The sequence below is a fragment of the Bubalus bubalis genome, chromosome 16, assembly GCF_019923935.1.
Source record: "Bubalus bubalis isolate 160015118507 breed Murrah chromosome 16, NDDB_SH_1, whole genome shotgun sequence".
NCBI classification, from domain to species: domain Eukaryota; kingdom Metazoa; phylum Chordata; class Mammalia; order Artiodactyla; family Bovidae; genus Bubalus; species Bubalus bubalis.
This window is the reverse complement of record NC_059172.1, coordinates 54,360,957-54,381,854: the sequence shown is the minus strand read 5'-3', so window position 1 is coordinate 54,381,854 and position 20,898 is coordinate 54,360,957. Positions and strand designations below refer to the sequence as shown.

Genomic DNA, 20,898 nt, shown 5'->3' with positions numbered 1-20,898 from the left:
ACACAAAAATCTCTTGCATCTCATTTTCAGCTGCTCTGAAGAATGGCTCCCATTGCTTGGAGTGTTCCTCATCTGCCAGAATTGAAGCTTTGTGTATCATAGAGTGTGTATTTTACATTAGGTCATCCCAAACATACCATGTAAATTTTATAAGAATCCATAAATCAGTTTACATAAGGTAGTAACAGAAAAATAGAAGCTCATTTTCCTTCATATAAAGAGGCGGAAATGCTTTTAACTTGGATAGAAAGAATAGTTTGGGACAGAGGGATTTAGAGGAAGTAGAGTTTGATTTTGACTTAATGAGCTTGAAATATGTAATCTATCTGATTAGAATTATTTGATAGAAATTAACCCTCAAGCCTGAAGATGAAATTATTTTATCAACATAAGACTTAAAAGCCTAATGAATAAGTGACTTTCCAAAGTCAGATAAAAAATAGCAGAGCCAAATATTATATGAAAGATATTTAATAGCTTCAAACACAAATGTGACATTCAGAACATTATTCTTTCACATTGCTTTTTCTTATCTCCATTGGTGGGCCTGTTGAAATGAACACGTCGTTTTTTGTTTTTTTTTTTATTTTCATTAGAGTCCCAAGAGTGGCTTGAAAGAGAGGATTTATCTAGAGGAAAACCCAGAAAAAAGTGAAGCAATTCAGGACACTGTGAGTATGAAATCAATGAAATGATAGTGACTTTCCTTATACTTCAATGACAGACATAACTGGTGTGTGTATGTGTGTGTGTGTGTGTGTGTGTGTGTGTTTAATTTGGAGAAAAAGCTTAAACTTATTAAACGAATTTAATAAAGATTGGAAAATAGCTGCTACATAGTATTATTATGTGGTTAAATTTTTTTATAGTAAAATACAAATAACATAAAATATACAATTTAACCATTTTTAAGTTCATTTTGTCATTAAGTTAGATTCACATCATTATGCAACCATCTGCACATCTATCTCTAAAACTTTTTCACCTTCCCCAACTGAAACTTGGTGTCCACGAACTTCAATTATCTTCTCTCTCCAGCCCTGGCAAACACCATTCTACTTTCTGTCCCTTCGAATCTGACTAGGAACCGCATAATAAGTAGAATATATAATATTTGTCCTTTTGTGGCCAGCTTATTTCACTGAGCATAATGTCTTCAAGTTTGATCAGTGACTTAGCATGTAGCAGAATTTCCTTCCTTTTTAAGGCTGAATAATAATCCATTGTGTGTATATACCACATTTGGTTTATCCATTCATTCATCAGTGAACACTTGGGTGGTTTTCCTTCTGGCTGTCATGAATAATGCTACTCTGAACATGGATGTATAAATAAATACCCATTTAAGTTCTTCCTTCAGTTCTTTTGAGTATATAATCAGAAATGGAGTTGCTAGGTCTTGTAAATCCCTAATTGAATATTTTTAGCATTCTGATTTTATTTTTTAAGATTAGGACTTGTATAAAGTTTTATAGTAAAAGATTTAATAGCATATTATGATTCATCTGTTATTAGCAACATAAGGACTGTTGAAAAATCAGAAACCTCAAGTCTGCTGTAAAATGAAAAGTTGTCTCACTAATACTCTAAACAAATAAAATTTCTGCTTCACCTCATTTTTTAAAAATATTAAAGCCTTGTGGTTTAAAAAGCAAGAGTACAGAAAGGCAGAATCAAGTTTAGGCAATGCAAATACTTAGAGTTGCAACACACTTAATGAAGAAAAACTGCAGCTATGTGTTTATTAGTCACTTAATTTATAGCTTGTGGGTCCATGTACATAGTTTCAGCTGTAACTGCTGTGCAGATAACTCCCATGTCACCATAGCCTCACTCCCTTTGCTCAACCCCAGATCCTACAGCATTCAACTGCTGTCAGGTTTGAGCCAAACTCTTTTTTTTCATATTTGTTCCAAATTTACTATTTCTCCTAGTACTATATGGTCTTTCATGTCTGTATTTGTGGTATTCAAATATCCCATACTTTTTGCATTATACACTAATGTTCCAACACTCCCCTTTTCATGCTAAATCCAAATGTGTAAGGGAGTGAGGGCTGCCAGCCTACAATTTATTTTTACAATCTTGTTACCATCGTTTCTATAGCAGTGTTAGTGTGATTACTTGAACATTTTATTGCATTATGCCAATGATTTTCAACCAGGAATGATTTTGTCCCTCGGGGCACATTTGGCAAGGTCTGGAAACATTTTTGATTGTCATGGCCGGGAGGCTGCTCCTGGCATCTTGTGGGTGGGCAGTGGCCAAGTATGCTGCTCCGTACCCTGCAGTGCATAGGACAGCCCCCACAATGAAGAATCGTCTGGCCCAAAATGTCAACAGTGCCATTTTCCCTTTGTCCTGTGGCCTTCGTTCACTGTTAAAAATTGTAACTGTTTGTGTAAGCCAGCTTAATTTCTTTCTGTAACAAGGTCTAGATATATATGAAACAATAAATGAAGCCTACAGACAGGGATTAGAACCAGATAAACAAGGGTGTATAAACAGAGGATGTTTATTATTTCTAGGGGAAATGTTTTCTCCCCCTCCCCCGACCAAGAAACAATCAATACTGGAAAATTTGAGAACCACTTTGAAAATAAAGTACCTAAAGAAAAGGAAAAGAAATCCAGTCAGTTTAGTGAACCATGTCTTTTTGATAGTTTGGCTTTATTCTGTCTCTGAAATTGACCACCAGGCAATTTTTCTGTTCCTTCTCCATGAATGTTTCCAGGACACTCAGTCGCTTGTTGGGAGTCCCTCTACCCGTGTGGCACCTCATATTATTGGAGCAGAGGACGATGACTTTGGTAGTGAACATGAACAGGTGATGACTTTTTCTTTCTAAAAAACAAATTATTAATTTTCTAAGATGTTTGATTTATTGCAAAAATGAACAGTTTCTGGAGATTGAAATTATATTGATAAGGATTTGAAGCTTATTAGAACTAAGATTAACTGTTTACTTGCTTGGGTTAATTGCTTATTTTAGCTTTGACCAATAGAAATGGCCTTGCTCTTGAAGCTGATAAGAAGTCATTGATTTTTACCTAAGTATTTTATCTTGGGAGACGGGGGATGTTCTTATAAATTTTTAAAAAATTTTCAAATTCTGGTTGTTTATTGATGGTATATAGGAATGTGATTGGCTTTATTCTTGTCCTTGTTAGTAAGCTCACGTGATCTTTTAGTAAACTAACTACTTCAAAGAGGTTTATAAAATAACTTTTTAAGATTTTTCTATGTAAATAACTGACAGTTTTTATTTGCTTATTTCCCAGTGTTTATCTTTTATTTCTTGTTATTACCTTTACTGTGCTGGTTAGGATTTCCAGTATGAGGCTGAGTCACTGTGCTGAGACAGGGCATCTCGGCCTTCCTGGCCTTCTCCTCAATCTTAGGAAGAATGCATTCAGTCATTTATTATTAATATGATGTTAGCCATAGATACTTTTTTTTTAATTGAGGAAGTTTTCCTTCTATTTTTAGTTTGATAGGAGTTTTATCATGAATAGATGTTGAATTTGTTGAATGACTGAGATCATCAGATGTTGTTATTAAATTTATATTACATTAATATAATTTATGTGGAACTACATATCATGGTAAATTACATTAATTGGTGTTATTAGCATTTTGAAACAGCTGTTCCTGTTTCATTCCTGGGAGAAACCCCGGTTGGTCATAATTTATTTTCCTTTTTCCAGTATTGTTGGATTCAATCCTATTATTTTGCTGAGGATTTTTGTGTGTGTGTTTATGGGGGATAGTAGTCTGTAGTTTTCTTTTTTTGTAATATCTTTGATTTTGATAGTTGGTTGATGCTGAGCTCTTAGATCTGAGTTGAGATGTCTTAGTCCTCTTATATTTTCTGAAAGAGATTGTGCAGCATGGGTGTTACTTGTTAAGATTAACTTACATGATTCTAGGTTAAGGTCAGCTCTTGCTGCTTTCTGTGTTCATTGCCATTTGGAAACATACAAGTATTCTAGGAGTTGTGTTATTTAAAATCACACAACTCCATTTCCTACTACCGTCTCTTTGATTAGCCTAAAAGGAAGACACCTATTTTGTTATTAGGCAAAAAGCCTCCCTTTACATTTTTAGAAGTGTTATTAACCTGTTTTTTTGTGTGTACTGATTTGTAGACCTGTGAGCTCTTTGATAATTATATTCTGGACTTGCATTCTCCCAGGATGGTCTTTCTTCCAATCTGTTCCCAAGAGATTATTTTCAGAGGAAGAGATTCCATAGCCTATTCTAGTGAAGTTTTTTTAAACCTTGAATTTTTTAGGAAAGGTCAAAGTGAAATTGGGATAGTCATATTTAACTGACCTGACATGACATTTTGCATTTATGTGTTGGTGTTACTGATGTATATTTACTTATTTTTCTAGATCAATGGGCAGTGCAGCTGTTTTCAGAGCATTGAGCTGCTAAAATCTCGCCCTGCTCACTTGGCTGTCTTCTTACACCATGTAGTTTCCCAGTTTGACCCTGCAACATTGGTAATGTATTTCATGATTTAGCCAGTTTAGAGTTCTTAATTGATTCAAATACCATGAAACTTTTCAGTTTTAGCAAGATGGGTAGATAGACTTCTGTCACTTTTCTAAATTAGATATGAAAGATGATTAAAATGTTACTAATTTATTTTTCAAAGGCTTGGTTATATGGTAATAACTACATTGTTCATGGTGACCTACTTGTTTCAGACATTTCTATTCAACGAGGATCTAGCAGATGACATTTTTCTTGATTTCTTCCCCATTTCTTTCTCTACTACAGCTCTGTTACCTCTATTCAGACCTATATAAACAGACCAATTCCAAGGAGACCCGTCGTGTCTTCCTTGAGTTCCATCAGTTCTTCCTGGATCGATCTGCTGTAAGTTACCAAGTTAATATATTACAGTCTTTGCTTCAGTATACTCAATTACTGGCCTCCTACTTCCGGTCTTCCCTCCCATGTTTTTGGACTTGATTGTGCTTTCTGACGTCTGTATTATATCTCAGTTATTGACTACTCATGACTGTTTTTTTTTTTTTTTTAATCATTTCTAAGTTAATTATAGGCATATAAATTCTCACAAAGGTTTTAAGGGATATATATACATGTGTATATATATAGGTTTATATATATACATATTTAGGATAAGGGAATGAAAAAGATAATACAATATATATGTGTATATATAAATATACATATATATATTAAGATCCAAAGGTTAGTACTTGTATAATTGGACTCTGGTTGGCCTCTTTGAAGTTTGGAGGCCCAGTTTAACTGAAAAGGGATGGAAAAGATCTTACTCATATAAATGATGGTAGATAATAGTAGTGTTTTATTTTACCAATAGAAATCTTAATAAGGTTTTTAAAGTAATGCATTTTATTATTATCCTTGCTCTAGGATAAATAACAGCCCTTAATATGTCTCTGATAATCATGCTGCATGTCTCTAGTCCTTTCATATTTGCAGTTCTCTTATTTGACTGTTTCACACCTTCTCTCTTTTTAAACTCTCCATCAATTCCTCTCCTGTTCTTTTCTCAAGAACTGATGACCTTGCTGTTTTTTTTGAGAAATTGAAAGCATATAGAAGATAACTTCTTCCAGAGGTGTCACCCTACTTCTGTCATACCGTATGCTTGACGCTCTCTCCTGATGTGATGATATGTAGGAATTTTTCTGCTTTTGGTTCAAGACCACCTCTTCACCTGTTTATCCAGATCCTGCTTTCTTATACCTACTCAAAGATGGTACTCTAGCAAACGTACCTTTCCCTTCTCTCTTGCATCATCAGTTCTTTTGTTTTCTACTGAATCAGCCCTATTAGTGTGCAGACATGGTTATTTCTCCCATCTTAAACAGACTCACACAGAAACATATTGGCTCCCCATCTTCCTCCAGCACTTGCCCTATATTCTTTGTATTTTATTACAAAGCTACCTCTACATCTCAGTTCAGTTCAGTCGCTCAGTCGTGTCTGACTCTTTGCAGCCCCATGAATCGCAGCACACCAGGCCTCCCTGTCCATCACCTACTCCCGGAGTTCACTCAGACTCATGTCCATCGAGTCGGTGATGCCATCCAGCCATCTCATCCTCTGTTGTCCCCTTCTTCTTCTGCCCCCAATCCCTCCCACCATCAGAGTCTTTTCCACTCTTCGCATGAGGTGGCCAAAGAATTGGAGTTTCAGCTTAAGTGTCAGTCCTTCCAATGAACACCCAGGACTGATCTCCTTTAGGATGGACTGGTTGGATCTCCTTGCAGTCCAAGGGACTCTCAAGAGTTTTCTCCAACACCGCAGTTCAAAAGCATCAATTCTTCGGTGCTCAGCTTTCTTCACAGTCCAGCTCTCACATTCATACATGACCACTGAAAAAACCATAGCCTTGACTAGACGGACCTTTGTTGGTAAAGTAATGTCTCTGCTTTTCAATATGCTGTCTAGGCTGGTCATAACTTCCTTCCAAGGAGTAAGCATCTTTTAATTTCATGGCTGCAATCACCATCTGCAGTGATTTTGAAGCCCCCAAAAATAAAGTCTGACACTGTTTCCACTGTTTTCCCATCTATTTCCCATGAAGTGATGGGATCAGATACCATGATCTTTGTTTTCTGAATGTTGAGCTTTAAGCCAACTTTTTCACTCTCCTCTTTCACTTTCATCAAGAGGCTTTTTAGTTCCTCTTCACTTTCTGCCATAAGGGTGGTGTCATCTGCATATCTGAGGTTATTGGTATTTCTCCCAGCAATCTTGATTCCAGCTTGTGCTTCTGCCAGCCCAGCGTTTCTCATGATATACTCTGCATATAAGTTAAATAAGCAGGGTGACAATATACAGCCTTGACGTACTCCTTTTCCTATTTGGAACCAGTCTGTTGTTCCATGTCCAGTTCTAACTGTTGCTTCCTAACCTGCATATAGGTTTCTCAAGAGGCAGGTCAGGTGGTCTGGTATTCCCATCTCTTTCAGACTTTTCCACAGCTTATTGTGATCCACACAATCAAAGGCTTTGGCATAGTCAATAAAGCAGAAATAGATGTTTTTCTGGAACTCTCTTGCTTTTTTGATGATCTAGCGGATGTTGGCAATTTGAACTCTGGTTCCTCTGCCTTTTTAAAACCAGCTTGAACATCTAGAAGTTCATGATTCACGTACTGCTGAAGCCTTGCTTGGAGAATTTTGAGGATTACTTTACTAGCGTGTGAGATGAGTGCAATTGTGTGGTAGTTTGAGCATACTTTGGCATTGCCTTTCTTTGGGATTGGAATGAAAACTGACCTTTTCCAGTCCTGTGGCCACTGCTGAGTTTTCCACATTTGCTGGCATATTGAGGGCTGCACTTTCACAGCATCATCTTTCAGGATTTGAAATAGCTCAACTGGAATTCCATCACCTCCACTAGCTTTTTTTGTAGTGATGCTTTCTAAGGCCCACTTGACTTCACATTCCAGGATGTCTGGCTCTAGGTCAGTGATCACACCATCATGATTATCTGGGTCATGAAACTCTTTTTTGTACAGTTCTTCTGGGTATTCTTGCCACCTCTTCTTAATATCTTCTGCTTCTGTTAGGTCCATACCGTTTCTGTCCTTTTTCGAGCCCATCTTTGCATGAAATGTTCCCTTGGTATGTCTAATTTTCTTGAAGAGATCTCTAGTCTTTCCCATTCTGTTGTTTTCCTCTATTTCTTTGCATTGATCGCTGAGGAAGGCTTTCTTATCTCTCCTTGCTATTCTTTGGAACTCTGCATTCAGATGCTTGTATCTTTCCTTTTCTCCTTTGCTTTCACTTCTCTTTTCACAGCTATTTGTAAGGCCTCCCCAGACAGCCATTTTGCTTTTTTGCATTTCTTTTCATGGGGATGGCCTTGATCCCTGTCTCCTGTACAATGTCATGAACCTCCATCCATAGTTCATCAGGCACTCTATCAGATCTAGTCCTTTAAATCTATTTCTCACTTCCACTGTATAATCATAAGGGATTTGATTTAGGTCATACCTCAATGGTCTAGTGGTTTTCCCCACTTTCTTCAATTTAAATCTGAATTTGGCAATAAGGAGTTCATGATCTGAGCCACAGTCAGCTCCTGGTCTTGTTTTTGCTGACTGTGTGAGCTTCTCCATCTTTGGCTGCAAAGAATATAATCAGTCTAATTTCGGTGTTGACCATCTGGTGATGTCCATGTATAGAGTCTTCTCTTGTGTTGTTGGAAGAGAGTGTTTTTTATGACCAGTGTGTTCTCTTGGCAAAACTCTTATTAGCCTTTGCCCTGCTTCATTCTGTACTCCAAGGCCAAATTTGCCTGTTACCCAGGTGTTTCTTGACTTCCTACTTTTGCATTCCAGTCCCCTATAATAAAACGGACATCTTTTTGGGGTTTTAGTTCTAAAAGGTCTTGTAGGTCTTCATAGAACCGTTCAACTTCAGCTTCTTCAGTGTTACTGGTTGCGGCATAGACTTGGATTACCATGATATTGAATGGTTTGCCTTGGAAATGAACAGAGATCATTCTGTCGTTTTTGAGATTGCATCCAAGTACTGCATTTCAGAGTCTTTTGTTGACCATGGTGGCTACTCCATTTCTTCTGAGGGATTCCTGCCCACAGTAGTAGATATAATGGTCATCTGAGTTAAATTCACCCTTTCCAGTCCATTTTAGTTCGCTGATTCCTAGAATGTCGATGTTCACTCTTGCCATCTCCTGTTTGACCATTTCCAATTTGCCTTGATTCATGGACCTGACATTTCAGGTTCCTGTGCAATATTGCTCTTTACAGCATCGGACCTTGCTTCTATCACCAGTCCCATCTACAACTGGGTATTGTTTTTGCTTTGGCTCCATCCCTTCATTCTTTCTGGAGTTATTTCTCGATTGATCTCCAGTAGCATATTGGGCACCTACCGACCCGGGGAGTTCCCCTTTCAGTACCTTCTCAGTGGGCCTTCCCTGACCAATTTACTTAAAATTTCATCCCCCTTGCTTTCTGTCGCCTTTCCTGTGTTATTTTTGTCCATAGAATTTATATTTTTTTCTTTATTTTATCTGTCTATATTCCTGCTCCTCTGCCCTGAATGAAGCTCCATTAGGGCAGATGTCTTTTGTTCTGTTTGTTCACTGCTGTTTTCCCAAAACTGAATAGATCCTGACAGAGTGGTCACTCAGATAGTTGCTGAATGGATTGGTTAGGGTTCTGATTATAATGCCATTGTTTAAAATATTACACATTATATTCATTAAGATGATTTTCTTCAATGAAGAAATGACAGTATACTGAAGTTTATATGAACTTGACATTTCTTAAGAGCATTCCATGCTAAGGCACAGAGTGTGCCTTCAGATCAGGTGATTTCTTGTATTTGCTGCTTATTAACATCAAAGTGTAAGAACCCTGCTAGATTAATTTGCTAATTATTCTTTTATGCCGCAGGTGAGATTATTTCATATAAATACGCGGATACAGAAATGAGCGTATATATATTTTCTTGCATTTGTGCTAGAAGTACTTCTGGAAAGTTGGCTTGAGCTACTTTATAGCAACTTCAGATAAAGAGAAAGCTTTGAAATCCATTTCAACTGCTCTTCAAATATATATTAGAGCTCTCTTAATTTTTAGCAGTAACTTATTTTCAGATGTAAAACTTCAGATCTTACATTAATTTTTTTTTAAATTCTGGAAGAATATGACTTAAGTGGGTGTATAATACAGAGTAAATTTGAATAAGATAATATATTTTCTCCAAAGGCAAAACAATTTTTTCTGAGACATTTCCCAAATTAACAGGAGAAAATTATCTGGTAATGGGATCACAAACTGCAGTTGTCATGTGAAAAAATATAGCTAAGAAGAAGTTAATTATGACACAGTTATCTTATTTCAGTAGTTAGAACTGCAGATGTAAGAACTAGAGATTTAAGACTCCAGAGCTTCAACATTGATATCCAGCACTTTCTTGTTGGATGCATGACATCTTGTGAGGGTTCTTCAGCTTTATATACCAATATGATTGGGAATATCATGGTCTTCAGTGTGAGTGTCTCAAATACAGTGAATAAAATTGTTATACATGAGTAAGTTTTTCATATGGTTATCTACATATAGTTTAGATTTTTGCCTATATTGATTCAAACAGTGTGTGACTCATCTTAACCAGTGATTCTCGAAAGCCCAAACCAATATTCATTCATTCTAGAAAGCCAAAGCCAACAGGAATAAGTAAGGCACAAAAGCATCCAGTCATCTAGTAAAACGGATTGTAGGTATTTCCTTTATAACATGATCCTTGGGGAAAAGGCTTATTTTCAAGTTCAAACCATAGAATATTCCAAAGCTGGGAAATTTAGATGGGTGGTACCCCACAAATGAGCTTATACATGAATATAAATATAGGTATTCAAGTTTTTTCTCTTTATTTTGTGTAAGTACTGATATGGATCCTGAAAGACCCTTAGTGCTATTTCACTTTTTGTTTGCATTTTTGTTTTAGCACCTGAAGGTTTCTGTTCCTGATGAAATATCAGTAGATCTAGGTAAGTCTGGAGCACCAATGTGCCAGAGGATTGCATCTCTGTAGATAGGTAGCTCAGCTCCTCTCTAGAGGTTTTATCTGTTACACAGTGACTAGTAGGTCATACGAATCACAACAGTAAAAGAGCCTATAATACACTTAAGAGTAAATGAAATGTGAGTTCTAAGATTAAAATACTTAAAATATATTGAGTATCTCTTTATCTTACTTTAAGTTTACACCAAGTAGTGCCAGTTACAATGCACAGAATGTGCCTTTAGATCAGGTGATTTCTTGTATTTATGCAGAAAAAAGACGACCAGAGCTTATTCCTGAGGATCTACATCGCCACTATATCCAAACTATGCAAGAAAGAGTCCACCCAGAAGTTCAGAGGCACTTGGAAGATTTTCGGTAAGCCCTGTGGAAGCTGATATGGTTGTCCTGAATTAATTTTCTTTCTAGGTAGGAAAAGGTTATACATTCCTTGGCATAACATGTGGTCTCTATCACCGTTACTAAAACCTAATGAACTTCTGGCATCGAAAGGTTGGCATGGTACTGAGAGTCCATGGTCCCCGTTCCTTATGGCTGGCAGGAATTGAGCTTAGTACCTGTCTGGGCCAAGTGTGTCCTTCGGGATATGTGTTCTGTTGAGTGACTTCCTCTAGAATTTTTTTTCCAGTGTCCCAGGTGACATGGGCCCCCAAATAGAAAAGCATGACATTTTACCTGTTGCTAGAAATTCAGAACTATGGAAACTCCAATGAAGTGTCTCCAGAGGGAGATAGTTACCCTCTAGGAAACTCAGGAAATTACCCTCTAGGCTGCCTCAGGAAATTTCTCCTATTCCCTTTAGGCAGAAGCGCAGCATGGGGCTGACCCTGGCTGAAAGTGAACTGACTAAACTTGATGTAGAGCGAGACAAGGACCGGTTAACTTTGGAGAAGGAACGGGCATGTGCAGAACAGATTGTTGCCAAAATTGAAGAAGTGTTGTAAGTAATAGAAATACATGTAGAAACGCCCTCTCTACTGAGATGATAATTATGTGTAAAGTACATTTGAACAAATTTAGAAAGGGTGTCAGGTTGTTTATGTACAGCTGTTTGCTTTGTGATAATACTTGAGAAGCTGGAATCTTAAGTTTATGCTGATATCGTAGATGACGTTCTTGTATTTCTTTTTCTGGGTATTGCTAAAATGAGTAACTGTTGAATTTCTAGCTGATCAAAAACAGGTTGAATACTTACATTGGCTTTAATTCACAGGCTTTGGAAATATTTCTTGCTATAAAACATTTATGGCAAGTTGATGATGAAAAAGTGATCCTTCAGGGATCACAATTTTTCTGATATATCATTCCAGGTGACAGAGACTTAGAGTGGGTCCCAAAGCATTTACTGTGCCACAGGGGCTTCCCTGGTGGCTCAGATGGTAAAGAATCTGCCTGCAGTGTGGAAGACCTGGGTTTGATCCCTGGGTCGGGAAGATCCCCTGGAGAAGGGAATGGCTATCCACTGCAGTATTCTTGCCTGGAGAATTCCATGGACTTCACTCTGTTTTGTTGATCAGTTATCTGAGTTTAGTAACAACTCTTTTATTAAACTGTAATATTTCATCTTAAATGCTTTTATTTTTAGGATGACTGCTCAGGCTGTAGAAGAAGAAAAGAGGTAATGTAACTATTTTTTCCTAGAATTTTAAGGACCAAAAAAAAAAAAGAAACTGTCTTTTCTCCTGTCCTAAATTAAGATTTATTTCTTTTAACTTAAAAATACAGACTGTCTCTGGTGGCTTGTATTTTATGTGACTAATATTCTAGTATCTTGAGTAGAATCTTTACTGGTCACAGTGAGTAGATAGCTCTTTATGTTTCACTTGATGAATTCTAAGACTTTCAGCATGGGGGTTTTGGAAGTCATTTGATATCTTTATTTACCCACTGTCCCTTCCCAGAAGTCTTATTTTACTTAATCCTTTCTCCCCCAGTTCAACAATGCAATATGTTATTCTCATGTACATGAAACATTTGGGAGTAAAAGTGAAAGAACCTCGAAATTTGGAGCACAAGCGAGGTCGGATTGGATTCCTTCCAAAAATCAAGGTAAAACTGGAGTAGTAATAGTGTGTTCAGGTCGCCATGCTTCTTATATCTGACTGCACGGCTTTCCTCCTTCTTCGTGTTTACTTTTTCAGCAAATTAGTGCTAAGCATGCCAGCAGGAATAAGATACGGTCCCTGTTCTGAAGAAACTCAAAATCTAGTGAGAAATCCAGACGTACGAACCAACTGTTAGATGATATGAAAAGTGAAAACAGGAGTTTACACAGAGAGCCATCCTCAGCTTTGTTTCGACCCCATGCTTTTCCTTTACAGTTCCTCTCGATGTTTATAATTGTTTATGTTGTTAGATTGTAAAGCTGGATGAAGATAAGGGCCTCCTCCTTCGTTGTACCCCATCTTTTAGCATTGTGCCTTCAGACATTATTAATTTAGCAAATATTATTCAAGAGATGAATGAGTTACTTCAAACAAGCTCCCAGTAAATGTGTTATAAAAATACCTTTTACTTTCCAAAATTGTCAGCTCTGAAGGGTTTGAAAAGGCATCTTGAGTTTGACGTGTACATAGTGCTGTGTGCCAGCTTCCAACGAGCGCCCGTTGTGTGTCTTTCATTTACATGTGGCCGGTTTCTTTCAACTTGACCATTAGGATTGTGCATCTCTTACCTCTTTGATTGTACCTTGATTCTAGCAAAGTATGAAGAAAGATAGAGAAGGCGAAGAAAAGGGGAAGCGAAGAGGGTTCACCAGCATCTTGGGACCCCCTAGGAGACCAAGCCGCCACGACAATAGCGCAAGTAAGTTGAAGTCTGAAATGCTGCATTCCCACCATTCCATGCCATCTTTAGATCAGAGGCTCATTCAGCTAGGTTGGGTTGCTGGAGAAAGATGTTCTAGAAATGTTTCCACTGAACCTCCACTGTTTCTATTCAGTGTCATTTCTAAACCCCCAGTTTTCAGTTAGACTTCACGGTTGTCGTAAATGTTTAATGGCAGTAGAACGTCCCATCAGCTGTTCATAACATAATTTACTTACCTGTTCTGACTTTGTTGCGTTCACTTTCTGATTGTTAAATTCATAAAACAAAATGTACACAAACTTCACCATCATACTTTGTCTTTTTATACGTACATGACTCATTTTCTCCATACTTAAACTGTTCTCCACCTCTTCATTGTGCTTTATTTCCTGATGTCCCGCCACCCTCAGGCCTAATGGAGAGTTGCTCCTAGAGAGGGCTACAGGAGAAGTAGAGGTGGTGCTATGGGAGAGAAATTAGGTCCTGCAGTGGTCCTCACATTGGGCAGCACCGCATTTGAAAATACTGGCACAGTTGGAGTTGGGGGCGGGTGTTGTGTCCAGCAAAGCTGAGTGTCCCACCCTGTGAAGAATCCTCATTCAAATGTCAGTGGTGCCCCTTGTTGAGAAACACCGAGAAGATGAAGGAAATCTTTAGAGAAGAGGTTGAGGAGAATGAAAAACTTAACCATCTGTTAAAGGGATTCAGAAGAAGAATTGTAGGAGTTAGGGAAGGAAGAATTTTAGGATTAGAGATATAACAAGCTATGTGAAGATGTGCACGGCTCTGGGGTGCTTCTCATGGTGACTGATGTAAACACTGGTAACAGGCAGGATGGGGATTATTCTACATGGTCTCTGAGGCATGTCATGATGAAATTGTGAGTGCTAGGGAGGAGTGGGGTAGGGGCTTGCTAAGAGTTCACAGAGCCAGCAGGCTTCATCTTCACTCTGACAGAGGAATTCAGCTTTGTGGTGTGTCCATCTCTGTCTGTCGGTATCCCCTCTCCCCCCACCCGGTGCTGGTCTTCTCAGCTCCTTTTCTCATGACCCTTCTTCCTCTACCTCTTCTCTCTCCCCCTCATCTTCTACCATCTCCCACCCTTTTCTCCTCCTCCTCTTTCACTCTCCCCTGCCTTTCTCTCTATCTCCACCGCCCACCTCCTTCCTTCTCTTTCTTTCTTCCTTACTTTTTTTCTCCCTTCCTTCCTATCTTTCTATCTCTCTCTCTCTTCCTCACTCTATGTAATTCATGTTCTATGTTTCTAGGGCCCACCATGTTCTTTCTAAATTCTTCTCATCATCTTTTTTAAAGCTGTTTTGCCACATGATTTACTAGCCGTTGCTTTCTGTTCAGTTGGCAGAGCCATGGAACTGCAGAAGCAGCGCCACCCTAAGCACTTGTCCACACCCTCGTCTGTGAGTCCTGAACCTCAGGATTCTGCGAAGCTGCGCCAGAGTGGATCAGCAAGTGAAGGAGCAGACAGTGGATACCTGCCAGCCAATTCCACGTCCTCCATGGTTTCAGGGGCCACTCTTTCCCAGGAAGGAGGGAAAGAGAATGATATGGGTGAGCTAATGCTGTCATTCAACTTAGCTAAGCATCAGGATTTTAAAACAACCATACTAAGAAATAGAGGGGCAGATTATTTGAATCAGGACTGAGTCACAGTTTAAAGATTTTAGTATCCTATAACCAGTGACAAATCTACTCTGGATGGTAATTTTGAGTTATTATCCATTCAGAAACTATTTATGGAGTTTTCTGTCAGGCATTATCTCTGTGGCAAACATTAGCATGCAATAATTATACATAGATTTTTGCCCCATGCAGCTTAGCCTTCTGGGGAAGTAGTCATAAATACCATAAATAAAATATTCAAGTTGTGGGGAGTGTTGAGAGGACTGGTCAGAAGTTAGAAGCATATACAGTAGGTCCTTGTCTTTGTGACCCCATGTAGCCCACCAGGCTCCCCCGTCCATGGGATTCTCCAGGCAAGAGTACAGGAGTGGGTTGCCATTTCCTTCTCCAGGGGATCTTCCTGACCCAGGGATGTAACACAGGTCTCCCGCATTACAGGCAGACGCTTTAACCTCTGAGCCACCAGGGAAGCTCAGTATGTATATCAGTAAAAATTATTCTGTATTTAAGAATGTTATCAATATAAAATTGATAGAATAAAAACAACAAAAAATAAGAAAAGTAAAAGTAAGTTAGAGGCAGATATGTTTATGTGGGGTGCATCTAAAGAAGACTTTTAAAAAATCTGGGATACTGGGTTTTTTTTTTTTTAATACTAAGGGGAAGCCAATTGAGAGAAAGAGGTTAAAAATGTGGGAAATGGACTATATAACCAATAGAAAACAGTTTTGAGAAGGAGAGAAGCAGTGCTATGCAGAGTATATGTGAAGGGCAAGGTTATTAGCTGAGAGTGAGGATTTAGTGAGAAGGGCAAGAGGATTTGAAGAGTAAAGAAAGATAGGAAGTAATTGTAGGTAATTGAGAAAAGAGCTTATTACCATATTTCTTCATGCTTGTTATAATCGGTTCCTTAAGCAGGTGAGCTGGGAGAAATAGGTCCTTGTATTTGGAGAAGGAAATACCCATTTGTATTGGTGATTTTGGAAGCAGTTCAGTTTCTGGTATGACAAAACCAAGGGTGGATCCGTGGAAGTGGTCCCTGAGGTTGCATAGAGGGGGTTACTAGTGATGAAGCAGGTGAGGCACCAAGGAGCCAAAGGTTTAGCTATGTTTATAGACATAGATTTTGTGGTGGCTGCATTTGATAATAGCATGGAGAGGAAAATTGTGAGCCAGCAGCCAAAGGTTCAGTGTTGCTAGATGGCTCTTGGTAATGACAACATGACATTATTCAGAGAGTGAGCGCCTCAGTGGAGCAAGGGATTTTTATAAGTAGGGTAATAGTCTAAAAGTAGTCCTTAGGAAAAAGAAGAGTCGCTGTCTCATCACCCTGCAGTACATAGAATATGACAGAAACATCAGTCTCTATTTGAGGGACGTGTAGCAGAAGACAAAGAAGTAGCGGTGACATTCGTAGAAAAGCCTGGAAGTTCAGTCTTACATGGAATTCTGAAGATGCTGGACTGAGTAATGCCTTAATTCATGGCTGTCGTGTCTCACTGAAATAAAAGAACACTAGGTAATGAATAAACAAAAAGCAAAAAGAGGAAAGAAGCCGAGGAAGAGAAGATATTCTTATTCATAAGAGATTTCCATAAATTTGGGGGAGATTAATGGGACGGAGAAGGCAATGGCATCCCACTCCAGTACTCTTGCCTGGAAAATCCCATGGACGGAGGAGCCTGGTAGGCTGCAGTCCATGGGGTCACTAGGAGTCGGACACAACTGAGCGACTTCACTTTCACTTTTCACTTTCATGCACTGGAGAAGGAAATGGCAGCCCACTCCAGTGTTCTTGCCTGGAGAATCCCAGGGATGGGGGAGCCTGGTGGGCTGCCATCTGTGGCATCGCACAGAGTTGGACACGACTGAAATGACTTAGCAGCAGCAGCAGCAATGGACACGAGTGGTTTGATGGATGAAAGGACATAAAGGAAGTAGGAGCCCATAGTTCGTGTAAGGAGTCCAAGGTGGGAGCCAGTCTGTCCATTGGAACCCAAAAGAGACCTTGGGCTTAGAGTTGTCATATGAGTCACAGAGTGCATGAGGAAGAAGTAAAACTGAAAATGATGAATTCACATCTATAATCAAAACAGTTCTGTCAGCAACTTCTGATTTTTACATTACAGAATATAAGCAGTCATTCCCGTATCAGAAGAAAATGAATATGTTCTTTGTTACAGAAGTTGAAGTCAGACTGATTATATTCTTTACAGCCGGAGGTCTGCAAAAACAAAACCTAAAGCTGACTGTGGCTCAGACCATAAGCTTCTCATTGCAAAATTCAGGCTTAAAGAAAGTAGGGAAAACGACTCTGTCATTCATGTATGACCCAAGTCAAATCCCTTATGGTTTTACAGTGGAGGTGATGAACAGTTCAAGGGATGAGATCTGGTAGACAGAGTGTCTGAAGAACTGTGGACAGAGGTTCATAACATTGTACAGGAGGTGGTGACCAAAACCATCCCAAAGAAAAAGAAATACAAGAAGGCAAAGTGATTGTCTGAAGAGGCCTTACAGATAGCTGAGCAAAGAAGAGAAGCGAAAGGCAAAGTAGAAAGGGAAAGATATACCCAACTGAATGCAGAGTTCCAGAGAATATCAAGGAGAGATAAGAAAGCCTTCTTAAATGAACAGTGCATAGAAATAGAAAACAATAGAATGAGAAGGTCTAGAGAGCTCTTCAAGAAAATTGATGATACCAGGGGAACATTTCATGTAAAGATGGGAACAATAAAGGACAGAAACAGCAGGGACCTAACAAAAGCAAAAACTATTAAGAAGAGGTGGCAAGAATACACAGAAGAACTCTGTAAAAAAGGTATTAATGACCCAGATAACTATGATGGTGTGATCACTCACCCAGAGCCAGACATCCTGGAGTGTGAAGCCAAGTGGGCCTTTGGAAGCATTTCTATGAACAAAGCTAGTGGAGGTGATGGAATTCCGATTGAGCTCTTTCAAATCCTAAAAGATGATGCTGTGAAAGTACTGCCCTCAATATGCCAGCAAATTTGGAAAACTCAACAGTGGCCACGGGTCTGGAAAAGGTCAGTCTTCGTTCCAATCGCAAAGAAGGGCAGTGCCAAAGAATGTTCAAACTACCATACAATTGTGTTCATTTCATATGATAGTAAGGTAATGTTCAAAATCCTTCAAGCTAGGCTTCAACAGTATTTGAATCAAGAACTTCCAGATATATAAGCTGAATTTAGAAAAGGCAGAGGAACCAGAGATCAAATTGCCAACATCCATTGGATCGTAGAAAAAGCAAGGGAATTCCAGAAAAACATCAACTTCTGCTTTATTGACTATGCTAAAAGCCTTTGACTGTGTGGATCACAACAAACTGTGGAGAATTCTTACAGAGATGGGAATACCAGACCACCTTACCTGAAAAAGCTGTATGCAGGTCAAGAAGGAACAGTTAGAACCAGACATGGAACAACAGACTGGCTCAAAATTGGGAAAGGAGTACGTCAAGGCTGTGTATTGTCATGCTGCTTATTTAACTTATATGCAGAGTACCTAATGCAAAACGCTGGACTGGATGACTCACAAGCTAGAATCAAGATTGCAGGGAGAAATATCAACAATCTCAGATATGCAGATGATAACCACCCTGATGGCAGAAAGTGAAGAGGAACTGAAGAGCATCTTCATGAGAATGAAAGCGTGAAAAAGCTGGCTTAAAACTCAGCATTCAAAAAACTAAGATCATGGCATCTGATCCCATCACTTCATGGCAAATAGATGGGGAAAAAGTGGAAACAGTGGCAGATTTTATATTCTTTGGCTCCAAAATCACTGTGGATGGTGACTGCAGCCATGAAATGAAAAGATGCTTGCTCCTTAAAAGCAAAACTGTGCCAAACATAGACAGTGTGTTAAAAAGCAGAGACATCACTTTGCTGACAAAGATCCATAGAGTTAAAGGTATGGTTTTTCCAGTAGTCATCTACGGATGTGAGAATTGGACCATAAAGAAGACTGAGTGCTGAAGAAAGACCGATGCTTTCAAATTGTGGTGCTGGAGAAAGTTCTTGAGAGTCCCTTGGACAGCAAGGAGATCAAACCAGTCAATCCTAAAGGAAATCAATGCTGAATATTTACTGGAAGAACTGATGCTGAAGCTGAAGTTCCAGTACTTGGCCACCAGATGCGAAGAGCTGACTCATTGGAAAAGACACTGATGGTGGGAAAGATTGAGGGCAGGGGGAGAAGGGAGTGACAGAGGATGAGATGGTTGGATGGCATCACTGACTCAGTGGACAAGAGTTTGAGCAAACTCGGGGAGACAGTGAAGGACAGAGAAGCCTGGCATGCTGCAGTCCATGGGGTCACAAAGAGTTGGACGTGACTTGGCACAAGCTAAGTGAATTGTGTAAGGCCATGGTACACAGTTCTTAAGTCCTCCATGCTGTTAGTGCCCTGAAGCTAACTTTAGGGGACCTAAAGCCTGGCGGTAGGCATGCCAGGGGCTTATGCCACCCCGAGGAGCTTCTAGCTGAAAGGACCCTACTTCTACATAGCAGAATAGGAAAGTCAAGTCAGCTGCTAAGTCTTACATTCCTAGAAATGTGCAGCATTACTCACTTTTGGCAGAAGTTATTAGAGTCAAGACGTAAGATAATCAGATCAGATCAGATCAGATCAGTTGCTCAATTGTGTCCGACTCTTTGCGACCCCATGAATCGCAGCACGCCAGGCCTCCCTGTCCATCACCAACTCCCGGAGTTCACTCAGACTCACGTCCATCAAGTCAATGATGCCATCCAGCCATCTCATCCTCTGTCGTCCCCTTCTCCTCTTGCCCCCAATCCCTCCTAGCACCAGAGTCTTTTCCAATGAGTCAACTCTTCGCATGAGGTGGCCAAAGTACTGGAGTTTCAGCTTTAGCATCATTCCTTCCAAAGAAATCCCAGGGCTGATCTCCTTCAGAATGGACTGGTTGGATCTCCTTGCAGTCCAAGGGACTCTTCAAGAGTCTTCTCCAACACCACAGTTCAAAAGCATCAATTCTTCCGTGCTCAGCCTTCTTCACAGTCCAACTCTCACATCCATACATGACCACAGGAAAAACCATACCACCAAACCTATTCGGGGCATAAAGAGGAAAATACAAAATAAACAGAAAAACTGCCACTAGCAGAAAACAATTTAGGTAATAAGTAAGAACTTATAAAAACACCTCCAAATTAGATAGTATTCTTGAAGAAATTAAAGAGATTATTATATCTAAAGCAAGAATACCATGTTATGAAAAAGGAGCAGAGACCAAGAAGTCTTAATATAACTGTTATATATAATAACTGTTTTATTAGTTATCAATTGCTTTGTGATAAATTATCCCAAAACTTAATGGCGTAACACACAAAAAATATTTACTACTTCACATTTTTGGTGCGTGAGGAGCTCAGGAGCACCTTAGCTAGGCGGTTTTGGGTTGGACTCTCTCATAAAGTTGTAGTCAGGATGTCAGCCAGCCATCTAAAAGCTCAACAGGGCCAAGAGACCTGCTTCTGTGCTTCCACAGGTGGCTGGTGACAGGAAGACTTCATGATTGAAACATGAAGCAAACAGAGGCATAATCTGAAAATGACTGATGGAGTGTATGACTTTAATGTAATAAACATTCTATTTCATGTGACCTAGGAGTTGTATCATTGGACCAGTAGAAAAGAAAACATAATCCTAACCTAACATGCCTCTTAACCTGGCAAGAATAATATGTATAGGGTATGTTGTATTACAATATGTGTATGGTCACAATAATGTAAGTACACTATTTTTTTTTCAGACTCTTAGAATCAGCCTGTTAGGCGAAGCATAGACTATTTTTAGTTGTGGCTGCAGATCAGAATGGAAATGTAAA

The 20,898-nt window shown here is 39.2% G+C and overlaps 1 protein-coding gene across 5 annotated transcripts in view; it reads left to right on the top strand.

The window, feature by feature from the left end:
• ARHGEF12 (Rho guanine nucleotide exchange factor 12) overlaps positions 1–20,898 on the top strand; it is a 168,459-nt gene that overhangs the window by 118,301 nt on the left and 29,260 nt on the right. For all 5 annotated transcript variants that reach the window (XM_044929608.2, XM_044929609.1, XM_025266751.2 and 2 more), the window contains 11 exons: positions 597–671; positions 2,735–2,827; positions 4,398–4,508; positions 4,789–4,887; positions 10,497–10,539; positions 10,826–10,931; positions 11,377–11,514; positions 12,160–12,192; positions 12,509–12,623; positions 13,274–13,379; positions 14,739–14,951. In XM_044929608.2, the coding sequence (XP_044785543.1) occupies positions 597–671; positions 2,735–2,827; positions 4,398–4,508; positions 4,789–4,887; positions 10,497–10,539; positions 10,826–10,931; positions 11,377–11,514; positions 12,160–12,192; positions 12,509–12,623; positions 13,274–13,379; positions 14,739–14,951 (1,132 nt within the window). The remainder of the gene's footprint in view (positions 1–596; positions 672–2,734; positions 2,828–4,397; positions 4,509–4,788; positions 4,888–10,496; positions 10,540–10,825; positions 10,932–11,376; positions 11,515–12,159; positions 12,193–12,508; positions 12,624–13,273; positions 13,380–14,738; positions 14,952–20,898) is intronic.